This window comes from Ctenopharyngodon idella, chromosome 9 (assembly GCF_019924925.1).
Source record: "Ctenopharyngodon idella isolate HZGC_01 chromosome 9, HZGC01, whole genome shotgun sequence".
In the NCBI taxonomy this organism is placed as follows: domain Eukaryota; kingdom Metazoa; phylum Chordata; class Actinopteri; order Cypriniformes; family Xenocyprididae; genus Ctenopharyngodon; species Ctenopharyngodon idella.
Window position 1 is genome coordinate 30,989,329 of NC_067228.1, and position 20,518 is coordinate 31,009,846.

General features: G+C 38.5%; 1 protein-coding gene across 2 annotated transcripts in view; it reads right to left on the bottom strand.

Annotated features, from left to right (window-relative positions):
* mylka (myosin, light chain kinase a) overlaps nt 1-20,518 on the bottom strand; it is a 105,965-nt gene that overhangs the window by 9,476 nt on the left and 75,971 nt on the right. For both annotated transcript variants that reach the window (XM_051905890.1, XM_051905891.1), the window contains 6 exons: nt 10,201-10,248; nt 8,326-8,453; nt 7,630-7,783; nt 4,646-4,951; nt 4,491-4,526; nt 144-234 (listed from right to left, as the gene is read on the bottom strand). In XM_051905890.1, coding sequence (XP_051761850.1) covers nt 144-234; nt 4,491-4,526; nt 4,646-4,951; nt 7,630-7,783; nt 8,326-8,453; nt 10,201-10,248 — 763 coding nt within the window. The remainder of the gene's footprint in view (nt 1-143; nt 235-4,490; nt 4,527-4,645; nt 4,952-7,629; nt 7,784-8,325; nt 8,454-10,200; nt 10,249-20,518) is intronic.

Sequence of the window (20,518 nt, forward strand, 5' to 3'; positions counted from 1 at the left end):
TTTGGAAAAACTTGAGGGTGAGTAAATGATGACAGAATTTCTATTTTTGGGTGAACTATCCCTTTAATGTTGTTGCAGGTTCCTTTATTGTACAATAATCTAAAATTATTCTCTCCATTTTATTGATCTACTGTCATACTCACGAGCCCATTCGTTCTTCCACATCATACAGGTCCTTCACTTTTACATCTGTCTTGATCATCACATCTCTGTAGTCCGGTACCTTCTCTGTTTCTGTTGTGAAAAGACAGGAAATAGATTCCTATTATTCTGGATTGTCTATAATCAGTCATGTTGCAGTATTTAACACTTTTTGAAAAAACTGAAAATGAAACTTTGAAAAACCTCAGTAGATATGCTTTTTGAAAACCTTCCTTTACAGTTTTTCTCAATCGCGTTGGCACATTTTTCAAAACAATCTTGAAATTCTCTAAACTGTAAGCTCAATTGTCACAACTGTTGGCTGGAACATCAGAACTCTATAGCATGTCTGCAAAATGTAGTTACTCACCCAAAACATTTAATTCATTTTCCAAAACGTAGTTTTGTCTAGCCAAATGCTCTGGTGTATCTCTTGTGTAGCTATTTAGATATGGTAGGTAAAAATTTAATTAGAAAAGTCAATACTGTAGTACACAAAAAGAATAAAACGAACATTTGTATTTACAGTATAGAGTACATTTTTGTAGAAATGTTTTACACACTCTATCATGTCTTCCCCTAACTCCACCACCACCACACATTCTTATATATCTGTCTGCTGCTCTTCCATGGCAAACAACTGTGAATTTTCAGTTTACGTGCAACACATTTCTACGAAAATAAATGTACTGTATTAATACAAATGTAGCAGTTGCTGTTGTTTAGTGTTGTGACGTTCTTCCATGTTATAAAATAGTAGTGATTGTGCTGGGCAAACTTCGTATTCATTGCCTATAGAAAATCATCAAACCCTTTTGAAATAATTACTTTATTTGTCGTACAGCCTGAAATCAAAACCCATTCCAAAAAAATGGAAATGGATTTATTTACAAATTTTTTTATTCAACTTACAGAACTGATGCAACGCCAGTTCTGTTTTTTCCGTAATTTGAATACGGAAGATATTTTATTTCATAACTTGATTAAATATGGATATTTTATTTACACAAACACATCACTTTGCTTCAGAAGGCCTTTATTAATCCCCAGAGCCATGTAGAATGCAGTGGGTATGGAAAGTATTCAGACCCCCTTAAATTTTTCACTCTTTGTTATATTGCAGCCATTTGCTAAAATCATTTAAGTTCATTTTTTTCCTCATTAATGTACACACAGCACCCCATATTGACTGAAAAACACAGAATTGTTGACATTTTTGCAGATTTATTAAAAAAGAAAAACTGAAATATCACATGGTCCTAAGTATTCAGAACCTTTGCTGTGACACTCATATATTTAACTCAGGTGCTGTCCATTTCTTCTGATCATCCTTGAGATGGTTCTACACCTTCATTTGAGTCCAGCTGTGTTTGATTATACTGATTGGACTTGATTAGGAAAGCCACACACCTGTCTATATAAGACCTTACAGCTCACAGTGCATGTCAGAGCAAATGAGAATCATGAGGTCAAAGGAACTGCCTGAAGAGCTCAGAGACAGAATTGTGGCAAGGCACAGATCTGGCCAAGGTTACAAAAAACATTTCTGCTGCACTTAAGGTTCCTAAGAGCACAGTGGCCTTCATAATCCTTAAATGGAAGACGTTTGGGACGACCAGAACCCTTCCTAGAGCTGGCCGTCCGGCCAAACTGAGCTATCGGGGGAGAAGAGCCTTGGTGAGAGAGGTAAAGAAGAACCCAAAGATCACTGTGGCTGAGCTCCAGAGATGCAGTCGGGAGATGGGAGAAAGTTGTAGAAAGTCAACCATCACTGCAGCCCTCCACCAGTCGGGGCTTTATGGCAGAGTGGCCCGACGGAAGCCTCTCCTCAGTGCAAGACACATGAAAGCCTGCATGAAGGACTCCAAGATGGTGAGAAATAAGATTCTCTGGTCTGATGAGACCAAGATAGAACTTTTTGGCCTTAATTCTAATCTGTATGTGTGGAGAAAACCAGGCACTGCTCATCACCTGTCCAATACAGTCCCAACAGTGAAGCATGGTGGTGGCAGCATCATGCTGTGGGGGTGTTTTTCAGCTGCAGGGACAGGACGACTGGTTGCAATCGAGGGAAAGATGAATGCGGCCAAGTACAGGGATATCCTGGACGAAAACCTTCTCCAGAGTGCTCAGGACCTCAGACTGAGCCGAAGGTTTACCTTCCAACAAGACAATGACCCTAAGCACACAGCTAAAATAACGAAGGAGTGGCTTCACAACAACTCCGTGACTGACCCAACCCAATTGAGCCCTGACTTAAACCCAATTGAGCATCTCTGGAGAGACCTAAAAATGGCTGCCCACCAACGTTTACCATCCAACCAGACAGAACTGGAGAGGATCTGCAAGGAGGAATGGCAGAGGATCCCCAAATCCAAAGGGTCTGAATACTTAGGACCATGTGATATTTCAGTTTTTCTTTTTTAATAAATCTGCAAATGTCAACAATTCTGTGTTTTTCTGTCAATATGGGGTGCTGTGTGTACATTAATGAGGAAAAAAATGAACTTAAATGATTTTAGCAAATGGCTGCAATATAACAAAGAGTGAAAAATTTAAGGGGGTCTGAATACTTTCCGTACCCACTGTATGTTTATGATGGATGGATGTGGATGGAGACACTTTCTTCAGCTCATACTCGTTTGGTTACGCATACTGCCATTATAAAGCTCGGATGCATCAGGATATTTATTAATATTTCTCCGATTGTGTTCATCAGAAAGAAGAAAGTCATGTACACCTAGGATGGCTTGAGGGTGAGTAAAGCTTGGGGTAATTTTCATTTTAAAGTAAACTAATCCTTTAACTCCTGCTCCCTGATTACTGCTTAATCAGGTAATCATTCATATTCTTGAATCACCATTAAGTTTGAGGAATGTAACTGATCTCCATTCAGCTTAGCCTGTTCCCACTGAAAAAACAACAACAACAACAACAAAAACCTACACCTTGTGTTTGAGAAAGTGACTGGCTATTTTGTGATATTTAAACAGAGTACACTCTAAAAAATGCTGGGTTAAAAACAACCCATTTTGGGTTGAAAATGAACCCAGCGATTGGGTTGTTTTGACCAAGCAGTTGGGTTTTTGCCCAACCTGCTGGGTAGTTTTATTTAACTCAACTATTGTTTAAAAATTACTGTATTTCTTGCTTAAAATGAAGTGTGTTGGAAATTAACGTTTAATAAATGAGCATTTATTAATAAGTTTAATGAATAATAATTAAACAATAATAAACATTTATCAAATTGCTTATTAATACATTGTTCACCTTTTGATTATTATTGTTGCCTCTGTGTCTGATTTTTAATTTCCAACCTATTTTGGGTTCATTTTAAGCCAGCCATATAGTAATTTAAACAATATTTGGGTTAAATAAAACTGCCCAGCAGGTTGGGCAAACATTTTAAACAACCCAATCACTGGGTTTTTAACCCAGCATTTTTTAGAGTGTACGGTCTACATGAAGTGAATCTGCAGCTTTTAAAGAAATTTTGATGAAATAAAACCTAAGGTCTTTTATTCTACAAGATAAGATAAACTTGTTACTTGAATGCGATGTACTGTAGTTTCATAGAAAATGAACTGTATTTATGACATAAGACTTCTGAAAGTAATGTCATTTTTTAAAGGTTGTAATGTTTTTGTCCTTCTTGTCCTTTCTTCTTAAATAATTTTATTTTTGTCTATTTGTCATTGATTGTGTTAAACTGTTAGCTCAACTGCTGGAAAGGTGTCATTTATGTTTTAAAAGGTTTTCCCCAAACTTTGAAATGGTCAGAGATTAGTTGAAAATTACCACTGATTATTTTTTGTATAATAATTGTATTATAATTTCAGTGTTGATTCAACAGCAGTAATGTAGAATCAATTATAGTGTAACAATAATTCAGTGTCATTACCATTGATTTTTTGTTGAAATCAACAAGTCATGTGCATTTAGTTATTGTGCAAAATGTAGACAATTGTACTTACTCTTTTGCACACATGTGCCAAAACACATGCAATTTGTTTAAATCAATAAGAAATTTGAAGCTGATATGAACAAGAAACTAATTGTTCAGTGATCAGGATTTATTGTTTAAAAAAAAAAAAAAATCATTTAAGAATTAAGCCAAAACGCTTGAGACAAACTGTAATAATTCAGTGACACTTATCATCAGAAAATATCAGTACATGCAGTTTAAGAAGTATAAGGTAAACCGTCTATGCACATTCTAACAGCAAAAACTGAGAATCATGTGCATTTTACGGCCTCTACGTAATTACTAGCATGAGATAATCATCTTTCCAAATATACATCAGAAACCTGAGGATTACAATTCTAAATTCAACAAACATGACACATACCATCATCTGAGGGCTCGACTTCATCTTCCTTATTTCCTGTAAAATCAACAGACTGTTTTTACAACACATTTTAAACTGAAATAACTAAAGTTAACCATGTAATCCAAGCTTTGTTCCTAATACAATACTATTGATGTCCACTAGGTGGTGCTCACCGTCTTCATCCTCCAGTCCCACCTGCACCGGCTCACACTCAGCACTAGGCTCCCCAACACCATAAATATTTACAGCTCTCACTCGAAACTTGTACTGTCTGTCTGGAAGCAGGTTCTGTACGTTATAAGAGGTGCTGTTACAGGACGCCAGATCTGTCCACTTCTTGTCCACAGAGTTCCATATCTCCAGGTTGTAGGAATGGACAGCGCAGCCCCCGTCATATGTCGGCCCATACCAGGACAGTGTGAGGCTGGACTTACGGATGTCTGAGGCTGCTGGGACGCGGGCAGGGGGGTCAGGCTTATCTGCGAAGAAACAGATAAGAATAAAGCTGAAGAGACATTGACATTGAGGTCAGATTAACTACAAGTGCACTACTTAATGGGCAAAATGACAGCCAGCATTTCAGCTTAGCAATGTGTTTTTGTAACAGAGACAACAGCTAATGTTCTATGATTATATTGTCATTTTAGTCTTTAAAGTAGGGCTGTCAAGTGATTAAAATTTTAAATCTAATTAATTTCATGATGTGCTGATTAATTATTCTAATTAATCGCAAATTAATCACATAAAATTTCGCTGAGAAATTACCCACAAAAGATAATTTAAAGTCATTATTCTAAACGAAAAAAGCATCAAATAGACACTACAAAAAGTAGCTTCAGAAATAAGTATTTTATTTGATTCAACATAGAATTTATTAAAGGTGCAATATGTAGGATTTTCTGTCCACTAGAGGTCGCTAGAGGCCTATTCAAAACAAAGGCGTATCTTGATGACGCCGAGTTTGAGCACGGAATCTTGGGGTCTTCACCTCACAGACAGTGTAAAATAATCAGGATAGGACTCGGGGAGAAATCATGTTCATGGATGAGATCATTAACGTTACTGTAGTATGAAGCAGAGCAGGACCGAGTGTTGTGGGAGCTGAACGAGGTCGCTGGAGCGATTGTTAAGGAGAGACGAATGCAACACGGCGCGAGCAGCGGAACTTTTATTATGTCACAGTCGCCGGCGCTGCTTCCGCATTTCCGGTCATGAGTATGAGGTAACGCAGCTCTGTTTTTCATATTAGATACATTTGAGTGTGTTGAAAATGATGTTATAACGATACTCTGTGCGTTCGCTCGGCGGCTGCTGTGAGACACTGTTGCACACTGCAGTAAGCTAGATCGATTTTAGAATATCATATTAAATGCTGGATGGCTTGTGTTGATAAATAGCCTGCAATTAATTTTAAAACGTATTGTATGATGGAGAAAATTCTGTATTACTGTTACTAAAAATAAAGCTGCATCTGATTATGCTATGTTAGCTACTTCACAAAATAGTGTTTTTCTCTGAGGCATGGTAAAGCATGGTACTTGCAAAAAAAATCAAGAAAATTAGATCTGAACAATAAGACTAAACGTGTTGAGCTATATAACAACAATTAGTTTTCTGTCTACAAATATATCAAAACAGTTGTTCCTTTTTCTTATAAAACATGTAATTTATTAAAGCGTCTTTGGCGTTTCCATAGTTTCTACAAAATAAAACCGGAAACCAAGGGTGACGCGGGTATGTTGCAAATAGTTGGAAACATTTGGGATATTGTAAGTACACAAGTAAACAAAATATATAACACTGGCCTAGTGGTTTTTGTCATTGAGTCAGTCATTCATTCGATTCGTTCAAATGGCGGATTCATTCAGAAATGAAGTAAATAGGTGTGTTCGACTTCGGTGTATGACATCAAAGTATCGCAAGAGTGATTAGAGAGCAGAAGGCTATGACTTCAGAAGGGGGAAGTAGGATTTCCAATAGCATAGTGGCCAGTCAACAGTTTTTCTAGCTACTGTCATCGTCGACATGAGGTGGGATTATCTATAGTCAGTGCAGTGCACTGTAGACTGTCACTCTTTTCTGCAAATGCTACGGAGGATATGCTATAATTTTATAGAACTTTCTGCATTAGGATTGTCCGTGTCCATGTGTCACACCGATACAGTTTTGTTTCGTTTTCATGGACTTTCAGTTTGTTTTCATCAGTCACATGTGTTCCTTTGTTTTGTTTGAGTTGGACACTAACCATTCATCTCAGCTGCTCATCATTTAGTTCATCACCACTGTGTATTTAAGTTTTTCCCTATTCATTCTCGGTCGTCGGTTATTGTTTGTGTATTTGTTTACGCACTGTTACGCCTTATCACCTGATTGTGGAATTAAACCTCTTTATTATTTTTGAATGTGCCTCCATCTTCTGCATTGCTAACACCATAAATTGTACAGAAGATATATACTGATTTTCCATTTTAGTGTTGAAGGAAATGCCCGTAAACTTAACAGAAAATGTCCTGGTAATTTTCTTTTTTACAGATTTTTTTCTTACAGTGTATATTTATTTTGTTGCTTCACTACATTTTTTTAAGTGTCTGAACTTTATCAGAATATTAATATATTAAATTTTTTACTTCACTAAATTACAAAGCATAATATCATACTTTTACTCCACTACATAAAACAACAACACATTGATCCTTGTTATTTTGAAGAAATCGGCACCCTCTCTGAAACGCAAGAGCAATGTCAGATTCATGAACGAACTTTATTCTTTCAATGAATCTACTGAATCAGACAAGAACGTGTCCTGTGTTGAAAGGATCCTTATTTTAGTTGGCATTTCACAGGGTTCCTACACAGTTTCCATTTCAAAATTCCATTCTTTTCCTGACTCCAATTTCCAAGCCTCTCTGTAGATTTTTTTTCAGAGCATTTAAAATAATTAGTTCATACAGCATTATTTTTTAGCTTTATATTTGGTATATAGTACAGTCATCTGTAAATATTTTTATTTTCTCTGTTTTTTTTTCCAGTGTTTTTTTCTCGAAGTGATAACATGCACTTACATGATGAGTAGAAGCCTAAAATGCCTTTTTTCATATTCTGTTTTCAGTTTTCCATATGGCCAGATGTTCAAATGTTCACTAGTGTTCACACTTACCGACTATAGTGAGGTTGAGAGCGGCCTGTCTCAAGCCGTAGCTGTTCTTGATCTCGATGGTGTAGCAGCCGCAGTGCTCCTGCTGTCCTTCTGTGATGGTCAGCTGACTGCTGCTGTCTGTGCTTACTACTGAGATGCCCTGACCTTCCTGAATCTGAGGGAGCAGAGGATGTGGACAACCAACATGAACACGGGGGCTTGTTTCAGGCGTAGGCTACTTCAAGTGTTCAGTTTAAACAACTTCAAATGGAAAGTCAACTAACTGAAATGGGAGTAATAAAAAGATTTTGTGTGTGTGTTTGTGTGTTCTTGTATACATGGTTTATGAGGGTAGTGTAGGGGGATAGAATATATAACAGTATAAAAACCATTACGTCTATGGAGAGTCCCCGTAAACCACATATACAAGTATGTGTGTGTGTGTGTGTGTATGTGTGTGTCGTGTACAGAGCTTGCAATGTTTGGTCATTGGCTGTTTTGGAAAAGCTGTGAGCTGCCTACCTAGAACACATTTGTGTGCATCATAGCAACTCCCAATCCAAAGGCCATATTAAATAGCAAAAACAACTTAACGTTTAAAGCATTTAAAAGGGACTGGTGAGTGAATTTATGTGCCATCTGTTAAGTTAAAGAATAAAACATTTAGGAGTCTCTCTCTCAGGTTTCTACACATGTTAAAAGTGAAATGATTCTTACTGGTTTGCGGAACTTGAGCCAGGTGCAGCTGATGGGCAGCGCTCCAGTGAACTTACACAGCAGACTGACCTCCTGGCCTGCCAAGATCTTCATATCATCAGGAAACTGCAGGATCTGAGGAGGAGCACCTGACACACACAATCACATTATACACAGAATTTAGGCTCCATTGATCGCTGAAGATATATTTGCTTGCACAGCCGTTAGAAATGTATTGAAAATGCACTGCAGACTGTGTAGAAAACTAAAGCATAGCAGTGAGATTTGATGAATGTTCTATTGTGATGATCATACTCCCCGTAGACCACCTGTGTTCCTCATGAAAAACCAAATCACATGTGCAGCAATACATAATGCATAACATAATACATTTTTTTTTTCTTTTTTTTACATTACTTAGATACACAAATACTAAATTTAAATACTTAAAGGACTGTTCCAGGATAAAACTTAATAGCATCTCTAATTTGCAGAAATGTGTAGCTAGTATTTTTGTTACTGAACTTACATAATCATGTTTATTATTAAAGCTGTACAATCTAAATCATAATTTTGAGGTGGGACTACTTTGCTAGATGGTATATGATATTGCATTAAAAAAACACTGTATGGAAATGTCAAGATGCACATAAATTCCAAAAATGCACATAAAAAAAAACGTATGCACTCAATTGAGGCAGATAATTTTTTTATCCGATGTGTATAAACTACGATGGAAAAACATTAACTGAATAAATCCATCAATGTGCAACAAAAAACTCATGTGACTTTGGCTCTACAGTGGATTTGATTGGATAACTTGGCTAACCAGTGGATCAATTTCAGTGCAGTTTCATTTACATTCATCGCATGCTCACCAAAATGTCCAAAATTAACTTTTTACTATTTTTGCCCATGGAAAGTATAATGTAGATGGCTACTGTTAACAAATGAAACTGTATTGTAAAGAGTTACCAATATTTCTCAATAGCCATTAAATGTATTTTCATTATTTTATTAAAAATATATATTTTGCTTACCATGTGATTTAAGAATAAAAATGAATGATAAAAAAAGGCTTAACGATGTGGCTTAATGAGAAAAGTATACTACGTGTCACCACATAAAAAACAGGGCCATATCATACACTCAGTACAATGCGGCAGGCAGGCATGACACAAGTGTTTTTTGCTAGATTCAGCCCGATGCAGTTATCATTTTCACATCCTGCGCCATGTTGTTTAAATAGCAAACGAGGTGTTCAGGCGCATTGTTGGCGTGTTGCTATTTTGAGGCAAATGAAAACAACTTTTTTTTTTTGTTATTTAAAGGGCGCGTTAGTAATATGCACCCATAGGCGGGTGCACAACGTGCATACACTCTGCTTATTACACGCACAGGGATATTAAAAATAAAAGGATTACAATGTAAAAGATTATTATTGTGTGCATAAAGATAAAAATGCTTAGGTGGAATCAGTTTTTTTCCATAGATCTGTTTCCTTGACTCATTAAGAGAATAGGGACAACCCTTTTAGACCATGCGCCGGGCGCGCTGACCATTTTTCCTGTCCTTAAACTAGAAAAAGTGGATTCGGACACGCCCTAAGTGCACTTGCGTCGTGCGCTTTAGACCATGCGCTTAGATCGTTAAAATAGGGCCCAAAAAGTCATAATTTTGGTCCATGGTTATAGTTATGCTTTCAAAACAGCCTGCTAGACTTCCATTGTTAGTGAATTACTAAATCATATAAACTATTTTATTTGGTCGTACAAACTGAGAGAAAAATGTATTATCTGTTGTAATCAACAGCATGTAACAAATTATCTTAAGTTGTATACTATTTACACAAAATGTATCTTTAAATCATGCAGATGATGACTGATTTGACCCTACCTTGTTTAGCCAGTGTTTTGGGTGGGGGTTTCTTTATTTTGGCCTCACCTGAAGTGAATGACACAAGAAATAAATACAGATCAGATATCACATCACTTTCAGATAGCACAGAGAAAATAGGCTCAACATACAATCTCAGACCAGAGAACTGATCATAAAATATTATTAAACATTATCCTTTACTTATTTACTTATTTTACACCAAGAGGGTTTAGTTAATACTGCAAATTTGATATACCTTCAGGTTTATCAACCCCTAAAACTACCCATCACAGAAAACTTTCTGGTATTACTATACTTGTGGGGACATTTGGTCCCCATAATGTAGGGAATACCAGGACCACACATTTAACATGCACTCTCACGTTTACAAAATGGTAAAAGGGAGGGCAGAATGAGAGGGAAGGAGATATGTTTTTCTCTGGATGTACTAGGAGAGATCAGCTGCTAAGGTTCTTTGCTCTTTGCCTTTTTTGGTCATACTAAAAATATCCTCAACAAGAATCCAGGAAATAGCTTTTGCCACTATTTATTTTACATCTGATCTCTGTCAAGAAACAATGTGATGGCAAAGCCAATAAACACAAGCCTAGAGCTGCAGCGATGGCAATGAAGCTATTCTGATATGAAGCAATGTCAAACTTCTGAGGAGTTTTTCTGTCAGTTGTAAGACATTCCAATCTCATCCCTCTCTGAGAGGCCATTCTCTCATTCCTCTCTCTCTTTTTCTCTGTAGCTGTGGAAATGAAAACATCCTCTTTCCAACACAAAACTATTTCTGTTTCTGGCTCAAAATGGACTTGAGCTTTCACCTGAATCCCTAAAATTTGGACAAAACTCATCTCAAGCTGAGCTTATAAACAGAGATTATAATGAAGCTGATCAGATCTCCATAACTTTACTTTCATTATAAATCAATTGTAGTAGCAACACATACATAGAACCTTCAACCCCCAATTAAGTCTCATGCACGATCGTTACAACCTGCTATTTAGGAAGACTAACGGGCTGTGAAATGTTAGGGCTGTTGAGGCAACATGATCATGAGTATCCTTATGTATTTTATGTAAAGTGTAGTTTTAGCACATGTTGGACACTAAAGTCACACATAAAAATGTCTAAATTTCATTGCATTAGATACAAAATATCGAACCAAGTGGCATCTGTGAACAAATGTTTGTGTCTACAGAAAGGAAAGCGAAACTAGGTGATTAACAATAATTAGTAATGTAAACATACAAACAGACTAACAACAAAAACATCATTGGTAATCAAATACACAAAAAACTAAAGGTTACACTTTCTTTTTATAGTCCACTTTAGACATTCTACTAATTATAAGTAACTTTGCAACTACATGTCAACTAACTCTCATTAGAGTATTAGTAGACTGTTAGGGCTTGGGTTAGTAGAATAAGTTGACATACTTGCAAAGTTACTTATTGTCAGTAGGGGGACCATCACATTAAAGTGTTAGCAGATATTAAGCAGACAATCTACTAATACTTTAATGACTGATAATTGATATGTAGTTGCAAAGTTACTTATAGTTAGTAGAATTTCTCAAGTGGACTAGGGAAATAAAGTGTTACCAAAATAAAAACTTAGACACGAATGACAATAAAGCTCCAAAAATACTGTTGTTCTCCTGGGGGTTGATTGTTCAGCCAACAATCAACAAAATACTTTCCAAGAAATTCCAGTGGGAAAAAAAAAAAAAAAAAGAAGTTCTTACACATTCTGCATGCCTGATCTTATGGTCATTTTAAGTTAGTAGGCCTACTCTGTGACACAGTATTAATGCAGGTTCTTATGCCTGACACTGCAACATTTCCAAAAGTATAACATTGGATGTTAAGTTTGAAATGTCGGGAACATATGTAATATGCACATATGCAAACATACAGATCAAAAAAAGGTTAGGTGTTTGTTAACAGTGTGAACCAGCCTTTATTTGAGATTGCCTTGGTAAGAAAGCATAATCTTTGAACATAAAAGTAAATCACAGGTTTATTACACAAATACAGAACAAGTGAGTAAAGACAAAGGCAAAGCAAATGCTTTAGGATACCCCTGAAACATCACACAGACACACACAGGACATCCCACGTCCATGTTTCATAATGTTTAGTCTACATAGTGTGGGCCACAGGATCAAACGTATCTGTTTAAAGGCCTGACAACCTGAAGACACTTAGAAAACAGATAATCTCTGCCCTTCACTGCTTCAACAAATCATCCAATATAACACCACTTCACACTGTCAACCACTGCAGAAAATAACCAGACAGACAAAAAGAAAGACACAGAAAACAGGAAACAGATCACTGTTGCTCTCTTTAAAATTGCTTCATCATGTTATAAATTATGTAAAAAAAAGCAAGTGAATCAGTGTAATCACTGAAACATCTGCATGTTGACGTACTGTATGGAGACATCATAGAAATTAGAACTTGTATTTAATGTATAAAATAAGACAGAGTAGAATATATGAAAAGTGGAGAGAGTTTAATGTCTAGAATCAGCACAATTTATTCACGGTGAAGTGAATGAAGTGTCAGTTCTTACTTTCCTGTTATACTTATTACTAACATGCAAAGGTCTGCCACAAAACAGTTACATGATATTATCATGTTACAGTTACATGTGATTATCATGATTCATGATTGTACATGATTGAATGATTTTATTGGCATCCCTTATCATCCTGTTGCTGAATTGCTTACCCTTGTGAAAAATAACTACACTTCTACAATTAAATGAAACATTATTATTTTTTACATTTACATTAAATGCAATTAGCTGAACTTTAAAGTGTTTTTTAGCACTTAGTTTCCTGATAACGGTGAAAAGAAAAATTTTTGTCATACAGAAACGAGTAATACATCATTCGAAACTGTAAATTTTATTTTTAATTTCTATTTTTATTTGTTTTAACTCTCAATAACAACAAAACTTTCTGCCATCTCAGTCTCTGTGAACTTCTTTCTGAAACACGTCACAAAATGAACCAAGACTCAGCGAATACTTGCCACACAGACATAAGAGATATTAACACGGTAATCATCTGTAAATGCCCTCATCATCTCGATAAACAAACATCAAGCTTCATCATTCCTCTGCTTATCATCGAGTTTGGAAGACGTGCTGTGAGGAATAAGCCTTGAATTTACCTCAGAAGAAGAAGAACGCGATTGATCCAGTAATTTATTGTCACTTACATTAGTTAACGTGTTATTGTTACATAAACTTGTACACATTTTACTAGCTGAACTATTGCCAGACTAAAATGTGTGAAATTGACAGAAACATGTTGAAATAGGTAATATAGGCAGGTAGGCAACGTTTCAATGCTAAATAAATATAAATGTATGACACGAGGATGTTTTTATGCTCTATAATATAAAATACAGTATGACATAAAAATAATGAGTGTTTACACTGTAACATGACGAATATTAGAATGTTTGGATCAGTGTTTACTGTGAAATACCATGTTCATATATTGTCGCAGTCGTGTGTTTATTGTCTTCATATTTACGTCAAAGCGTTTCTATCTTCCTTTTATTCAGCTACAGCGATAGCTGTATTAGGGATTTCCTGGAACATCATAAGTCATATCACTTCTGTGAGGCATATTTGGACTTTCTGCATGAGAGCGCCCTCCGGTTTAAAAAACATTTTTTTCAATTACATTTTCATTTTTTCAAAACTACAAACTTTTACACACATATTCACATATTATTGTAGCAGAGTTTGAGCTGAATATAGTGTAATCAGAAGTTTGCTATGAAAATGTTATAAGTAACAGAAATAAGCACAAATGTCAGGGCATGTCAAAACACCTCCAGGGCCCAGAAAACCCCTCAGACCCCAGAGGGTTAAAGAGACCATATTGGAAAACGTCTCAGGTTACGCATTTAACCATGGTTCCCTGAGAAGGGGAACGAGACACTGTAGGACACTTTGGGGAATGCCCCAGGCAAGACCTGTGTCTGAAGTGAATGTGGAAACACGACAATGAACTTTACATTGGCCGGTGACAGCCTATGATGTACTACTGGTGCGACCGTGAGTATAAAAGGGCATCTGTAGAGCACGTCATCAGCTTCCTTGTCTAAAGGAGACGCGCACAGGAATACCTGAAGCATGGCAAGGGACGCAGTGTCTCGTTCCCCTTCTAAGGGAACCATGGTTACATGCGTAACTTGAGATGTTCCCTTTCGAATGGGAACTCGCACTGTGTCCCCTAGAGGACACTTTGGGGAACAGGTACCCACTCCGCCATCCTGAAGGGATGAGAGCCTTATCGGCTGACATTAAGTCAAAAAGACTCTAAGAAGTCCCCATCTGTGAGGTACACACCAGTGGCTGTCATGACTAATTCCCTAGGGCCAAAGCCCGAGCTGCATATTTACCAGAAAAGACACGGCTGTGCCATTCCTCCCTTCCCTGCAGGACTGAGTCAAAAAGAACTCAGCCCACTGGCAGAGCTTGAGGGCTTGGCATTCCTGAGAACACCTTTAAAGGTGGGATATCCGTTTTTTCAACTACACTGTTTGGAAATTAGTCAGGCCGATATCAACAACAAACATCTAACCAATCAGCATTAGAGGGCGTATGACGGTCGTGGAGAATGAGCAAGAGGGAGATTTAAAAAAAAAAAAAAACGGAGAAAGAGAAACGATGAGACAATATAAAAGAGCTCAAAAGAATATCACTGGAATGAAGGTTTATGACTGGGCAAGTGCTTTAGGACCTGTGTTAATTTTAGAAAAGCTTTCCAGCGCTGAAGAGAACTAAGTGGAAAGGCCTGAAAACAGAAGGTTGCTTTGAACCTGCTTTTCATGTGAGTAAAACTGGGTTTGAGTGTCATGATTGTCTGGGGCTGCTGTGCTGTTGGCGATTAACAACAAACTCTTGTTTGTATTTAGACTCTTGTGTACTGTACTTTCATTTTTTGTGCTTCCTTGTCGTTTGTTCATCAACTGTGCGTGAAGCATTTTGTTGTGCGTCAGCTGTGATAAACAGACATCCACTCTCGTATTGCGTGTGTAACAGTGGCTAGTTAGTGAGAGCTGTGCAGGTGAAGCAATGCGCACTGATGACCATTAGAGACTCAGAGCAGGGTGGTTAGGATTGGAGTGTGAGTTTTGGAGGCGGAGCAATGAAGAGAGGTGTGGGTTTGTTTGGGTTGATTTCAAATATCAACAATGTCCAACAGCGTAGTTGAAAAGTGGATACCCCACCTTTAAGGGAATATCAAAATTAAATGGAGTTCTAAGAGCCTCCTAAGCATTACAGAAGGAAACCACTCTGTAGTACTGCATAACTGTTACAAGAAGTGGGCACATGAGACGCGATACTGCATATCTTCTTAAAAACAGTTTACAAAATAACATTGTGAGGATCACAGCTGAAGAAGTGGGACACGAGTCGCAGAATAGCCCGTCTTCTTCACATACGTCTCACAGTCTTAAGTGCAATACAGAGGGAAAGCTGCTCTGTCCTATTACACAACAGATTATAACAAGTGGGAATGCAAGAGGCGATACTGCCCATCTTCTTAATACAAACATTGCGAGGATCACAGTTGAATAGTTGGGACGCAAGCTGCGGAATAGCCCACCTTCTTCATATACATCTCACAGCTTTAATTGCAATACAGAGGGAAAGCCTCTCCGTACTATTGCACAACATATATAAGAAGTGGGAACACGAGAAGTGATACTGCCCATCTTCTATATAACCAACATACAATTCATAGTACTGTGAGGATCACAGCTAAAGAAGTGGGACGCGAACCGCGGAATAGCCTAACTTTTCTTCATATACATCTCACAGCTTTAAGCGCAATACAGAGGCACGATGCACTATTGCGCAACACATTACAAGAAGTGGGAACGCAAGAGGTGGTATTGCCCATCTTCTAAAAAATACTATACAAAATCATAACATTTTGAGGATCACAGCTGAAGAAGTGGGATGCGAGTCACGGAATAGCCCACCTTCTTCACATAGATCTCACATTCTTAATCGCAATACAGAGGGGAGGCTGCTCTGCAATATTGCACAACATATTATAAGAAGTGGGAACGCGAGAAGCGATACTGCCCATCTTCTATATAACCAACATATAATTCATAATACTGTGTGGATCACAGCTGAAGGAGTGGGACCTGAGCTGCAGAATAGCCCATCTCCTCCATTACATCTCACAGTCTTAAGCGCAACACAGAGGGAAGGCCACTCTGTAGTTGCGAAACAGATTATAAGAAGTGGGAACGCGAGAGGCGATACTGTCCATCTTCTTAAAAACAGTATACAAAATCATAAAATTGGGAGGATCACAGCTGAAGAAGTTGGACGCGAGCAGTGGAATAGCCCATCTTTTCCATTTACATCTCACAGTCTTAAGCGCAACACAGAGGGAAGGCCACTCTGTAGTTGCGAAACAGATTATAAGAAGTGGGAGTGCGAAAAGCAATACTGCCCATCTTCCTAACACAAATACAGAGGACTGAATTCAAAGACACCCCGAAAATCAAAGTGAAAAAATGACCCACTGAAAGCACTAGGACCCACTGCACCAGCGTAGGGTCTGACAATGGGTCCAAGGATTTCATCCTGATACCAAATGGCAGTCAGGGTGCCATTGTCTAGCCTTTTAGAGGTCTGTGCGTCCCTCCATGGATATGCCTCCCCAGACCATCACTGACCCACCACTAAACCGGTCATGCTGAACAACGTTACAGGCAGCATAATATTCTCCACGGCTTCTCCAGACCCTTTCACGTCTGTCACATGTGCCTCAGGGTGAACCTGCTCTCATCTGAAAAGGACGTGACCTGCCAATTCTGGTGTTCAATGGCAAATGCCAATCAAGCTCCACTGTGCCGGGCAGTGAGCACAGGGCCCAGTAGAGGACGTCGGGCCCTCGGGCCACCCTCATGAAGTCTGTTTCTGATTGTTTGGTCAGAGACATTCACACCAGTGTCCTGCTGGAGGTCATTTTGTAGGGCTCTGACAGTGCTCATCCTGTTCCTCCTTGCACGAAGGAGCAGATACCAGTCCTGCTGATGTGTTAAGGACCTTCTACAGCCCTGTCCAGCTCTCATAGAGTAACTGCCTGTCTCCTGGAATCTCCTTCATGCTCTTGAGACTGTGCTGGGAGACACAGCAAACATTCTGGCAGTGGCACATATTGATGTGCCATCCTGGAGGAGTTGGACTGCCTGTGCAACCTCTGTAGGGTCCAGGTATCGCCTCATGCTACCAGTAGTGACACTGACCCTTGCCAAATGCAAAACTAGTGAAAAACAGTCAGAAAAGATGAGTAGGGAAAAAAATGTCAGTGGCCTCCACCTGTAAAACCATTCCTGTTTTGGGGGTCGTCTCATTGTTGCTTATCTAGTGCACCTGTTGTTAATTTTATTAACACCAAAGCAGCTGAAACTGATTAACAACCCCCTCTGCTACTTAACTGACCAGATCAATATCCCAGGAGTTTAACTGACTTGATGCTATTCTCTGATTAAAAAGCGTTCCTTTAATTTTTTTGAGCAGTGTACAATTCATAGTACTGTGAGGATAACAGCTGAAGAAGTGGGATGCAAACTGCAGAATAGCCCAACTTCTTCATATACAACTCACAGCTTTAAGCGCAATACAGAGGGGAAGCCACTCTGCGCTATTGCACAACAAATTATAAGAAGTGGGAACGCGAGAGGCGATACTGTCCATCTTCTTAAAAACAGTATACAAAATCATAAAATTGGGAGGATCACAGCTGAAGAAGTTGGACGCGAGCAGTGGAATAGCCCATCTTTTCCATTTACATCTCACAATCTTAAGCGCAACACAGAGGGAAAGCCACTCTGTGTAGTTGCGAAACAGATTATAAGAAGTGGGAACGCAAGAAGCAATACTGCCCATCTTCGATATAACCAACCTACAATTCATAGTACTGTGAGGATCACAGCTGAAGAAGTGGGACGCGAGCCGTGGAATAGCCCAACTTCTTCAAATACATCTCACAGCTTTAAGCGCAATACAGAGGGGAAGCCGCTCTGCACTATTGCGCAACACATCATAAGAAGTGGGAACGTGAGAAGCGATACTGCCCATCTTCTTAAAAACAGTATACAAAATCATAACATTGTGAAGATCTCACATTCCTAAGCACAATACAGAGGGGAAGCTGCTCTGCACTACTGTGCAACATATTAAAAGAAGTGGGAACGCGAGAAGCGATACTACCCATCTTCCTAATAACCAATGTACACACACAAAGCACATGTGAGGAGGATCACAGAAGAAGTGGGATGTGCGCAGATCTAAGCGCAATACAGAGGAAAGCCACTCTGTACTATTGCCTAATAGATTATAAGAAGTGGGAACGCCAGAAGCGGTACTGCCCATACACTTATAAATAATGTTTAAATCCCTACACTACAACAGCTGAAGAAGTGGGACGCAAGCAGCAGAATAGCCCACTCTTCTTCAGTTGTATTCTATAGTGCAGTATTAGGTACAGAGGAGAATCCCACTCTACACTAAAAACACATGTAGGAAATGGGAACGCCAAACGTGGTACTGCCCATATTCCTATAAACAGTGTTTAAATTCACAGCAGTTGAAGAATTAATGAATTAATACATAAATCTAACTCCTCAGAGTCAGATAAGTATCTATCATTTAATTCTTCAAAGTTCAATGCAGCCAAAGATCGACCAGACAAGTGAGCACAGTCTGGATGAAAGGCAGAGCCCGTCTCTAACCTCTCCACGATATCCATTCGCGCGCGTTATTTTGTGAGCCTGATCACCCTCCTCGAAGAATGGCAAGTGGGGGTGGAGCTTACGAAGTGGTAATCTCTCTCAATGCACACATTCAGCCTGCTCGAGAGCTGACTGTGCATTGTCCTCTCCCAAACACACCATGCACAAATCGTGTGTATCCTCGCCCGTGATGTAGCGAGGGCAGGAAGGAACAAATGATTTAAATGCTTATTTGCACATTTAATCGATCTGAAGCATCACGCTGCCTCAGCAAACGCAATGTAAAAACCGCGAGGTGCAGACGGTCGATTCTGATCCCTCAAGAAAAGAATCAAGACAGAGCAGAGCTTCCCCACCATGACTCATCACAGTGGGTGCCTCTGCTCTGACATCGATATCCTCACACACACTTAGAGAGGTGGCTCCTGAAGACATAAAGCTGATGACGTGCTCTACAGGTGCCCTTTTATACTCACAGTCGTACAAGTAGTACGTCATAGGCTGTCGACGGCAAATGTCAAGTTCACTGTCATGTTTCCATATTCACTTTAGACACCGGTCTTGCCTGGGGCATTCCCCAAAGTGTTCTCTAGGGGACGCAGTGCGAGTTGCCATTCGAAAAGGAACTAATGAGATCACAAGAAAAAATAATTTAGCGCAATTACATAATTTATGCACAATAAAAGTGGCCTTTTATTTCATTTAGCTACATTGTATTATTATTTTTTTTTGTGTAAATATACTTTTAAGATTTATACACTACAAGTGCACATTCATTACAACTGAGCACATTTCTTTTTCACAAGAGAGTATTTTGCAGTTATCTTTTACTTTTGAGTTGACTGGTTTGTGGAAAAAAATAGTAATTTTTTCTTCATATAGAAATAAATATGCAACTGTGGAAACCATGATTTGTTTTTTGTTTTTTTCTTCACACTAAACTACACCCCCAGTATAGATAAAATGTCAACTGTATCTAATGTTTGTCCTTCATGACTTAACCAAAAAATACCAATACAAAGCAGAGTGTTGCGACTGTAAAGATATGTGTAGCAACAGAATAAACCCAGAAAATCATGCATACATAAATCTCGTAACAGATCTAGGCAGGTGGAGCTGGGGGAGGTGGAGGGTTTCAGAAGAACTTTGATATCGTGCTGCAGGACTAGCTAACAGCAAACAATGACAAAAAAATGTTGCACAGAATGACTGAATTTGATGCATGCAAAAGTATTTGTACACGCTGTATCATATTCTATGGTAGTACATACAGAGTGAGACAGGGTGTTACATGGCAAAGTTTAATATTTAGTTAGGTTAAGGGTTCATCGCTAACAGTGATGCTTTCCTTAACAAGCACAACTAATAAAATAGAGATACAAATATAAGCCATTATGATAGAGGAACGTAACAAGCATGACGTAAATTGCAGTGGTTGTTTCTGAACTGGTCATGAAAGCACTAGGTCCTTTAGGACATCAATTGGGTTCAATTTCCACCAGCGATTCAGAGGTGCTTTGGAGGTTAGAATTTTCCAT